Here is a 12000-nt window from a genome sequence, read left to right on the forward strand (position 1 = left end):
GTGTCTTGAAGGTTTTTATCAAGAAAGGATGCTGTATTTTGTCAAATGTTTTGTCTGCATCTATTGAGAGGATCATGTGGTTCTTATCCTTTCTTTGATTCATGTGATATATCACACTGATTGATTTGCAGATATTGAACCAGCCCTGCCTCCCAGGTATAAATCCCAATTGATCGTGGTGTATAATTTTTTAATGTATTGTTGGATCCGGTTGGCTAGTATCTTGTTGACAATTTTTGCATTCAGGTTCATCAGGGAAATTGGTCTATAGTTCTCCTTTTTAGTGGGGTCTTTGTCTGGTTTTGGAATCAAGGTAATGCTGGCCTTGTAGAAAAAAAGTGTGAAAGTTTTCCTTCCATTTCTATTTTTTGGAACAGCTTCAAAAGAACAGTTATTAACTCTTCCTTAAATGTTTGGCAGAATTCCCCTGGAAAGCCATCCAGCCCCGGACTCTTGTTTGTTGGGAGATTTTTGATTACTGATTCAATTTCTTTACTGGTTATGGGTCTGTTCAAATTTTCTAGTTCTTAATGATCTAGTTTTGGTAGTTTATACATTTCTAGGAATTTGTCCATTTCTTCCAAATTGCCCAATTTGTTGGCAGATAATTGCTCATAATATTCTCTCATTATTATTTGTATTTCTGCAGTGTTGGTTTGATCTCTCCTCTTTCAATCATGATTTTCTTTATTTGGGTCCTTTCTTTTTTCTTTTTGAGCAATCTGGCTAGGGAGTTATCAATTTTGTTAATTCTTTCAACAAACCACTTCCTGGTTTCATTGATCTGTTCTTTTTTATTTCAATATCGTTGATCTCTGCTCCAATCTTTGTTATTTCCCGTCTTCTGCTTTAGGGCTTTATTTGCTGTTCTTCTTCCAGCTCTTTTAGATGTAAGATTAGGTTGTGTATTTGAGACCTTTCTTCATTCTTTAGGAAGGCCTGGATTACTTCCCTCTTATGACCACCTTTGCCATATCCAAGGTTTTGGGCTGTTGTGTTTTCATTTTCATTGACTTCTATGTACTTTTTAATTTCCTCTTTAATTTCTTGGTTAGCCCATTCATTCTTTAATAGGATGTTCTTTAATCTCCAAGTATTGATGGTCTTTCCAAATTTTTTCTTGTGGTTGATTTCAAGTTTCATAGTGTTATAGTCTGAAAATATACAAGGTAGGATCTTGATCTTTTTGTATTTGTTGAGGGCTCATTTCTGACTCAGTATGTGATCTATTCTGGAGAATGTCCCTTGTGCACTCAAGAAGAACATGTATTCTGCTGCTTTAAGATGAAATGTTCTGAATATATCTGTTAAGTCCATCTGGTCCAGGGTGTCATTCAAAGCCATTGTTTCCTTGTTGATTTTCAGTTTAGATGATCTATTGCTATAAATGGGGCGTTGAAGTCCCCAACTATTATGGTATTATCATCTATTAGTTTATGTTTGTGATTGATTTATATATTTGTGTGCTACCACTTTGGGGGCATAAATGTTTACAACTGTTAGATCTTCTTGGTGGAAAGACCCCTTAATTACAATATAATGCCCTTCTTCATCTCTTGTTACAGTCTTTATTTTAAAATCTAGTTTGTCTGATATAAACATGGCTACTCTGGCTTTCTTTTGATGATCATTAGCATGATAGATGGTTCTCCATCCCCTCACTTTCAATCTGCAGGTGTCTTTAGGTCTAAAATGAGTCTCTTGTAAGCACATATAGATGGATCTTGTATTCTTATCCATTCTGATACCCTATGTCTTTTGATTAAAGTGTTTGGTCCATTAACATTTAGAATAAGTACTGAAAGATACGAAATTAGCACCATTGTGTTGCCTGTTGAGTTGGTATTTCTGATGGTGTTCTCTGGTCCTTTCTAGCCTTTGTTGCTTTTGTTCTTTTTTGTTTTGTCTTTTCTCCAAAGGGCCCCCTTAAAATTTCTTGCAGGGCTGGTTTAGTCATCACAAACTCCTTCAGTTTTTGTCTGGGAAATTCTCTGTCTCCTTCTATTCTGAATGACAGCCTTGATGGATAATTCTTGACTGCATATTTTTTTCTGAATCAGCATGTTAAATACATCCTGCTACTCCTTTTTGGCCTGCCAAGTTTCTGTGGATAGGTCTGCTGCAAACCTGATCTGTCTTCCCATAAAGGTTTAAGGGCTCTTTTCCCCCCTTACTGCTTTCATAATTCTTTCCTTGTCTGTGTATTTTGTGAATTTGACAATGATATGCCTTGTTGATGGTTGGTTATTGTTGAATCCACTGGGAGTTCTCTGTGCTTCTTGGATTTTGAGGTCTGTGTCCTTCCCCAGATTAGGAAAGTTTTCCACTATAATTTGCTCACATAAACCTTCTGCCCCTTTTTCTCTCTCTTAATTTTCTATGATTCCTATGATTTGGATATTATTCCTTTTTAATAAGTCACTGAGTTCTCTAAGTCTTGTATCATGATCTTTTACCTTTGTTTCCCCCTTTTTTTCCTGCTTCATTATTCCCCATAATTTTATCTTCTAAATTGCTGATTCACTGCTCTGCTTCACCCAGCCTGGCCACCATGGCATTCATTCAAGATTGCATCTCGGTTATAGCATTTTTAATTTCATCCTGACTAGATTTTATTTCTTCTATCTCCACAGAAAGGGACTCTATGCTTTTCTTCAACCCCAGCTAGTATTCTTATTATTGTGATTCTAAATTCTAGTTCAGATATCTTGCTTATACCTGTGTTAAGACCCTGGCTGTCATTTCTTCTTATTCTTTCTTTTGGGGTAAATTCCTTCAATTCGTCATTTTGGAGGAAAAAAAATATTAAAAAATTAAATTAAAAATAAAACAAAAATCAAATAAAGGAAGACGGATCCTACATGTTTTGCTCTGCTTGTTGAAAGAAGCTTGATAGAATACAGAAAAAGAAGAAAAGGGGAAAAAAAGAAAAAATTTAAAAATTAGAAATAATTATATAATAGAATAAAATGAAGTAGAATTTAAAAAACTAAAAAATAAAGTAGTAAAAATAATATTTTCTTTCTGTATCCAAGAATGAGGAAGAAACAGAAAAAAAGAAAAACAATTAAGCAAAAACAGATGCAAAGAAAATGAACAAATAAATGAACCAGTGAACAGAATGAAACCCAGTTTCCCCTAGAACTGAAACTATGAAGCCCTCTATAATCTGTACACTAAGTGAGTGGAATGACTTGTGCTGGTCTTCTAGAGAATGTGCTTGGAGGGAACAGTTTGGTGGGACTTTGTGTAACGAATCCATTCTCCACTAAGTGGTGCTGCTCAGCTCACTGGAGTGGATCAGTGTGGTGCGCCTGCGCAGGAGAGGTGAAAATGGTTTCTCCAGCTCCCTAGTCTCTGGCACAGGAACTCTGCGCTCTCACTGACCCACAATCAGGCACCCTTCCTTTGTCTCAGGCCTCCATCTAACTTCCCCCTCTACCCTGTCTACATCCAAGCCATCTGCCTGCTAGGCGGCACCTCCCTCCAGAGTTTTATCTCAGATGGGGTTGTGTTTCAAAACCACATGCTTCAGAAACCGCCGGGGCTTGGACCCGTGCTCACTCTCTAGGGGAGGGTCTCACTGAGCAATGGTTGGGTGCCGGCTTGCCCCACAAAACATTCCTGTGATCATGCAGTGTCAGAGGTTCAGAGATTATGGCAAACCACAGCACAGTCAGTGCCAGGTTTCACCTCACTCTGGCATCTTTGTCCCAATACCAACAAACGTGGCTGCTCTCTGGGGTCCACTGGGACCTTTGCCTGTGGGGAGGTTTATGGCCTCTACCAAATGCACTGCAAGCAGGGAAACTGCCTCTCCCCTTATGGCACACAGACCCCACAGACTCCAATGCCTGCTCCTGGGGATTCTCCCTGCTTCCTCACCAGAGCACCACCAGGCACTGAGTTCCAGACCTTCAGACTCTGCGCTCCACTGTTTGTAGAATCCTGGTGGTACTGAAACTCTCTGCTTTCTTCCTGCCAATGGTTGTGGGGAACAGACTTCTTATTCAGTCCCCTGTGAGTGTTTTCACTCTTTCTCTCTCTCTCTCCAGCTACTGTGGGGGGGGGGGGGGGAGTGCTTTTCTTGCACAATCCTACACACCACTCCCTCCCCCATTCTCTTTCTCTATCCTCTGTCTGCAAAAACAGCTCCCTACCCTCTGCAGCTTTTCTCTCCCCCAGTTCACCTTTCTGCACTATGTACCTGCCAAGTTCTGTGGCTCAAGTTATGCAGACTGTTGCATTAATCCTCAGATCAATGTCCTAGGTGCCAATGGATTTCTTACTGAATGACCCACAACAATCTAACTCAATATGACCACAGCTGAATTCATCATCCTCCATCCATCTCTGGGCCTCCTTGGTTTTCCATCTTAGTAAATGGCACCACCTAGTTGCTTAAGCCAGAAACCTTCCCTTCCTTCACTTCCTTTACTTCCTTTACTTCACTTCCTACTCCAACATCCAATTTGTCTCTAAACTTAGCTCTAAGCATCTCCCTCAAATGGATCCCTTAGCTTCCATTTCCACATCTACCAACACTAATCCAGGGCCCCTACTGTTGCCATCTCTAGACCTGTCTCTACTCTGCCAGGGTGAGTCTTGAAACATATAATGTATAATGTATCACCTGCTACTCTACTTAAAACCATTTAATGTATTAAGCTAAAATACCTCAGGCCCTTGCCCCCATCTCAAGCTTCTTCTCCCACTCTTCCTGGCTGCTCCAGTGTCATTGGTGTCTCTGGGGATGTCAAATGGGCTACGCCCTCCCTTGCCTACAGGCCCTCAGATATGCCATTCACTCTGCCTGGAATAGGAGTCTCAACCCCAGCTGACTCCAAATAATTCATCAGTCACCAACTAGACATCAGATCCTCCGTCTGGCTTTCTTCAACCATCTATCTAGACTAGCGGTACCCCTGCCACAGAAAGCAGCTCTGGGTGTCAGCAGAAGCAAATTAGAGATGTCTGCAAGAAGAAGGAAACTGAAAGAGTACAGATCCAGGCCCCTTGCCCCACTTTAGTAAGGCAACTTTTTTGTTTCATATACATATAAATGTAAAATTTTATTTGAAAAGGGGGGTTCCTTATAAAACAGTTTAAAAACCACTAGAACAGATCACCTCTAAAGTCTTCCCCAGTTCTCAGAGCCTATTTATAAGGTATTATCTTTTGCTTTATAAATGAAAGTAACTCCACAGTAATCCCTCATCGATCACTGGCAAGAGTGGGAAATGCTTACAATCATAGTAAGAATCATCGTTGACCAAGTGCATTTGGCATGGTCAGGTCTTAGAAAAAAATATAGGGTTAGGCAAAAACAATACGAACTGGAATAAAACAATAAACGAAAGTACTAGGAGTATCCTGCTTTCAAAGCAAATCAGATTAACTACATTTACATATTTTCTAGTAGACAACACTGCTGATTCACCTTTTTCAATTATTTAGGGAATGTCACAATTACATGGTAATACTCACTTACAGCATCGTGGCTAAGAAGCAGAAGGGGCTCTAGAGGCAGAATGCCTCTCAGAAATCTCAGAATGCCTCAAAATCTCAGCTCCTCCACTTACCAACTACATGCCCTTGGGAGAATCACTCAAGCTCTCTATGCCTCCAGATTCCCATCATAAAATGAAAAGGATAATACCTACCTGACAGGGCTGTGATGAGGATAAAATGAGATAAAGCATGGAAGAATGGAGAGCACTGTCTGGCACTTAGGACTCAGCAAATGCCCACTATGGGCATATACACACATATGTTCAAGTTATACTAGACAGCCTGAATGTCTTAAGGTATCTGAACCAGCCCTTGCTGGCTTGAAATTTAACATCTTCCGCAATGACATCCTCTTTCATTTTTTTTCCCACTCTTGGCAAAATGCTTATTAAACCACCTGCCTTCTTCATGGTGGTACCAAATTTATCATGGTGCTTAACGGCACACTTTTACACACCTGCTCTTCAATCCATTTATTGGAAAGTAAAGCATAGCTCTTCCCTCTCTGCACCAACGCCATAGACTTGGTCACATCCTCTAAGGGAAGGGGAAGCATTAATTACTTTTGTATGTGACCTGAAATGAACTTTTGTTACAGAAGTCTCATATTGTAAACTTTTATTATACAACTATGAAACAGCCTTAGCTAAAGACCAGTGTTGACAAAACCAGGAGTGGCAAGGAACCACCATACTGTGAGACGTTACGAAAGAAACATTCTCTGAGTACCAGGATTTTCCTTAGTACAATCGGACACAGAAGTAAATGCCAGACAAGTAGTAATGTTATCGGACGAACTTTTTTCTGTTTTTACTTCCTCCTCTCTAGCAAAGATTCTTTTATAATAACTTAAAGTCATATGACAAGGGAAATAATAACTAATCTTTGAATAGTTTGCCTACAACCCTCCATCACATACAGAATATACACACTGAAAATTCCCACACACAAAAATGAATATTGTTCTGTATTAACAGCCCACTATCTCTTGTCAGCTATGTCACCTACTTCCTCAGTTTCATTCATTATTCTTTCAGTGCCACCAATCAGGCCTGGGTCAACAATGAAATGCTCCAAGGTAATTTTTTAATTACTGGTTAGAAGAACTCCAACTCCAGCCGAGAGCAAGCTATCACTCCACAGCTAAACACAGGGACAAAGACTAACAGGTCAAAATGAACACAAAGCCTGGAAATGTAACAAGATAACATTCTTTCAGGCCAAGGAAACCTCAGTTTCAATTAACCTCCATTCTTTAAATCATTTTTTATAGGCTTCTTTCCTTAAGTGGCATGATTCTAATAACTTACCGGTCAGCAGCTTCCACGTCAAAACAAAACCTTCTGTCGATGGAGTCAGTATGCCTCTTGGTACATTCTTTCAAAAAGAACACTTCTCCATCCCCCTGAAAATAATCATTTTTAACATTCTCAAAAATACAATATAAACATAAACATATTGAAGAATCCTATATTGGGGTCGGAGGGGGCACAAGTTTCAAGATTTTAAGTCCATTTATCCTGTTCTCTTTCAAACGAGTTTAAACTATATGTATAATCTTAATTTTCATCATCCTCTTTTCCTTAAGGTTTTCTAGATCTTTCTCTGATTACAGTAACACTAAACCAGACCTCATGAGCACTGATTTTAAAGGGCAGATTAACAATATGGTTTCCAAATGCTAGAATATTTGTTATTCTCTTACTGCACTTTTTAAAAGAATAATTTGTTTTTAATTCGCATTATGTTACACTGTATGAAACAGTCAATATGTGACCATTTTTGACCTACAAAAACTTCAATTCCATATGAATCTACCTAAAAAGCATAATGTATCAAAGGGCCCTAGATCAGCTACTGTGATCATCAAAAGCTAGACCACTCAATATAGGTTTTGTTTCCTTAGTGAATCACCCTGAATTTATCTTTACTTAATTTGTTTTAATACAGTACTATTTTACCTCACTAAACCATCCAAGGGAGATAGAGGCAATGCAGGAACATGGGTTCTGGGTAAAAACTGTTAAGAACTCTGAGTATATACTTCTAGACTATTCTGACATTTTCTAAAATACAAGAATCTCCAAATAATACTAAACAAACATTCAAATATACCAATATTTTAAATATTAACAGTCATTATATTCTAAAAGTATTTTTTATTATTTGGTGGTTTAGCAGAAAGGCATCTCTTATCTTAGCATTTGAGTTAGTCCTGACTGGTGACTAACACTCAACCCTCATGCTCAATCTTTTTTTTTTTAATTTTTTTTTTAATGCTTATTTATTTTTGAGACAGAGAGAGACAGAGCATGAATGGGGGAGGGGCAGAGAGAGAGGGAGACACAGAATCGGAAGCAGGCTCCAGGCTCTGAGCCATCAGCCCAGAGCCTGACGCGGGGCTCGAACTCACGAACCGTGAGACCGTGACCTGAGCTGAAGTCGGACACTCAACCGACTGAGCCACCCAGGCGCCCTGTCCTCATGCTCAATCTTAACCCCATCAGCCTTTTTCGAGTGATATCCTGGGGGCACCTAGGTGGCTAAGTCGGTTAAGCGTCCGACTTCAGGTCAGGTCATAATCTCGCAGTTCATGAATTCGAGCCCAGCATCGGGCTCTGTGCTGACAACTCAGAGCCTGGAGCCTGTTTCAGATTCTGTGTCTCTCCCCTCTCTCTCTCTGTCCCTCCTCTGCTCACACTCTGTCTCTCTCTCTCTTTTGCTCTCTCAAAAATAAACAAACATAATAGAAATTAAAAAAAAAAAAAAAAAGAATGATATCCTCACAGAGTCCCTGGGTAGCTTAGTCAGTTAAGCTAAATCTGACTCTTGATTTTGGCTCAGGTCATTATATCATGGTTGGTAAGTCTGAATCCTGTGTCAGGCTCAGCACTGACAACACGGAGTCTGCTTCAGAGTCTTGGGATCCTCTCTCTCTCTCTCTCTCTGCCCTTCCCTTGTTTGCAAGCATGCACTCTCGCTCTCTCAAAAATAAATAAACATTAGAAAAAAAAAAAAAGTGATATCCTGACTTCCTCCTCTTCTCCACGGCCCTCATTTTCCATGTTTATTACATAACTATGTTTATATTATAAGCTGCTTTAAACATTTTTCAGGAAGATGCAAAGTATACGTAAATAGAAGTGAACCTGGGTTAATTCTGTATTCACCAAAGCAAAATCATACCCATCCACCCAGTAAGCAATGAGTTCACCTTTTTTTTTTTTTTAACGTGTTACCAATTACATTCAATACTGGTGGAAGAGCTTTGTCTCCACACTATAGATTATTGCTATGAGTTGCAGTTTCTATTTAAAACCCAAATAATGATCATCATTTTTACACAGCAAACTCCTAAGGTTTTCTTGCTATCACGTGTTGTTTTGCTACTTATTTCTGTGGGAAATAAATGGGAACTGCCTAAGTGAGAACTTTGTACATCTAAATGGAAAACAATATGATTCATTATAGATTACCTACTGTATAATGTTTTCAGGCTGTGAATACATGTGCGCACATCCGATCTGTGTGAACACTGACCTGACAGAACACTGAGTCGTGAAAGCTTCTCGGAGGTGTTCACTACATCCTCTAATAATACTGGACATAAAAGGATTCTAGTCCTGACCATAAAAACCCACACATACAATTCAAAAACCACAAGGGCTGTTATTTATTGGCCTATTTCATTTAGGAACAAAAGAAAACAAAGATCTGAATCCTAAAAACAAGATACAGTATATTTACCATTAATGAATATATACACCATTAAAATGTCAGCCTCAAAAAACTATCTGTCACACAGAATACAAAAATATATAATCAAATACTTACAAGCTTTCCCCCAGATCTGTGCTCAAATGGGATTATGTTAAACTTCTTGGCTGCTTTCCGATACATGCAGTAGTGTTTGACCCAACTGGAACCGAATGGAGCAGGCCCTTCAATAAGAAATAGATCTTTAAATTTTTCCTCATAAATAAGCAGATACACAGAGTGCCAAACGCATTACTATAGAGGAAAAAAAAAAATAAGCAGCAACTAACACAGCTCAAGGAAACAAACCAGCAACGATGTGGATTCCAATTTAAAAAAAAAAAAAAAAAAAGTAGGGAAAATAAGCCTGAGAGAGATCATTTGAGAGAAAATGCAATACTTTTTAGCAACAGAGCAATGAGTCAGACATACTTCTCAGTTTGCCACACCGTTATCTCACACCTAAAAATGTCTTAATTGTGAACTATACTTTTTGTTTATTTCTAGGTATTAAGAGTTCACAAGGGTTTCAACGATTCCATTCAATGTATGTGATAGTTCTGGATTTGGTTCTGGCCTCTCAATATGATACAATCACAGAATCTAGCATCTCAGGAGTTCTGAGTCCACTCTAGCACCCTGGTAGGTAGCTGCCCTTACTAATGATGCTTTGTAAAGGTAAGCTTTAAAATGAAAAATGAAGAATGGAGAGGTGCTATCTACATCTGACCAGAACATTCTCAGAACCACTCTTTACCTCTTGTAGAGTTGATATTATCACCATCAGAGCTCTTAGAAGACAGTGGTCTACATAAGGAGTACCTAGCAATCTTGAGTTTCACATGCCAATAAAAGTACAATTATAACACAAGTTAGGTCACCCAGAGGTTGACCATTTTGTCTTTTACCAAGTAAAGACATTTAAAAAAAAAAAAAAAAAAGCAAGTAACAGGGCTCTTGGGTGGCTCAGTCAGTTAAGCATCTGACTCTTGATTTTGGCTCAGGTCATGAACTCATTGAGCCCCACATCAGGCTCAGTACGGAGCCTGCTGGGGATTCTCTCTCTTCCTCTCTCTCTCTGCTCCTCCCTTGCTCTCGTGCTCACTCACATGCATGCGATCATTCTCTCTCTCTCTCTCTGTCAAAATAAATAAACTTTAAAAAAGTAAGGGGAAGGGGGAAAAAGTTACAAACAGAGAGGGAGGGAAGCAAACCATAAGAGACTCTTAAATACAGAAAACTGAGGGTTGATAGGGGGTGGGGGAGAGGGGAAAGTGGGTGATGGGCACTGAGGAGGGCACTTGTTGGGATGAGCACTGGGTGCTATATGGAAACCAACATGACAATAAATTATATTAAAAAAATAAAAAGCAAGTAACTTGTTTTGTCACCATAATTTCGTCTACAAACAAGTAAACTTTCTACATCTAAAAATCAAGAAGGACAAGCTTAGGAGGGAAAAAGGGACTCATTCAAAAGGAATCCACCAAGCTTTAGGAAAAACTGACCACATTGTCTTGGGGACAGTAGAGGGTTGAAAGGGGTTACCAGACCACAGTAATCCCACCTCAGACCATCATGAGTGCAAAAACCACAATTCAGGAACCACTGGGGTGTGTGTGTGTGTGTGTGTGTGTGTGTGTGTGCGTGCGTGTGTGTGTGTGTGTGTGTGTGTGTTAGGAATAGCTAGCTTGGTATCCTATTCTATGGTTCAAAACATATTGTGCAGGTATTTCATTCCTAAGAAAAAAATGTTGAGGGAGAATGGCGTATTATCTTTTTAATTAAAAAAAAAAAAAATTTAAGCTTAGACCAAATGCCCAAGAAATGACAAAGCCTAACCTCAAATCCGAGTCTCTGGCCCCACATAACAAGGTCTCCCCACTAATTAAGCCAGCATCCTTTCCTGACTCCCATCTGACCCAAGTATATAGGCTTTTCACACCGTCCATGGTCCAGATAATATACTAGAGAGCACAACACAGACAGACAACACCAGCATTCAGACTTGTATGATCTAAAGAACATTATTTACCTCTCTATTTTCTCAATGGTATTTTCATTCTGTCAATGGTAAATGGGGCAATAATAGCCCCATACACTTCATAGGGTTTTTTAGTGGACTAAGTGAGGTGTATAACAAGCTTAGCACAGTGCCTGGCACACAGTTAACAAGAGAATTTTGCCACTGTTGTTTTCATTCTGTTTTTCCAACTAGTTTCAGCCCAATTCCTCTCAAAGCCAGTTAAGCTGAGCAACAGTTACAAATCTAAAAATTAAAGTTTCCTGTGATTTTCACTTGGGCATATAATACAAAAATTCTATCCTTCTGTCTCTACCCTACATGTTAATTTAGTCCTTTCAAATTCATTGAACAAACAGATTAAAAAGCTGAAGTGTCAGAAAAATAGAGTTCTGCTCGCCATGTAACTCCTCTTCATGAGACGTGAAGAGTATGGAGGTCCAGATTACATAAGGACAGAGAGAAAAAGAACAACCACTCTGCCGACTACATATGCATTAGCTTCAACTTGAAGCACAGATATCCCATAGCTAGCCCACGAGTATGCCCTCCTACTACAGTGGTCAGTTTGAAAGTCCTGTAAATCAGCCATGCTCAGTGAAAATTGTTAAGTACTCTGACGGCGGTCAAGGGTGGGGAGGCAGGAAGAGAGCAAATACAGAAACCTTTTCACATTCTCCTCCTTTCTACCACATAGTACTTGGGTTCTA

The 12000-nt window shown here is 39.3% G+C and overlaps 1 protein-coding gene across 4 annotated transcripts in view; it reads right to left on the reverse strand.

The window, feature by feature from the left end:
* Nucleotides 1–12000, reverse strand: part of ARHGAP10 (Rho GTPase activating protein 10) — a 321716-nt gene that overhangs the window by 178076 nt on the left and 131640 nt on the right. For all 4 annotated transcript variants that reach the window (XM_053901202.1, XM_053901200.1, XM_053901201.1 and 1 more), the window contains 2 exons: nt 9346–9452; nt 6822–6916 (listed from right to left, as the gene is read on the reverse strand). In XM_053901202.1, the coding sequence (XP_053757177.1) occupies nt 6822–6916; nt 9346–9452 (202 nt within the window). The remainder of the gene's footprint in view (nt 1–6821; nt 6917–9345; nt 9453–12000) is intronic.

This window comes from Panthera pardus, unplaced genomic scaffold, assembly GCF_024362965.1.
Source record: "Panthera pardus isolate Hobbes unplaced genomic scaffold, ASM2436296v1 HiC_scaffold_13, whole genome shotgun sequence".
In the NCBI taxonomy this organism is placed as follows: Eukaryota; Metazoa; Chordata; class Mammalia; order Carnivora; family Felidae; genus Panthera; species Panthera pardus.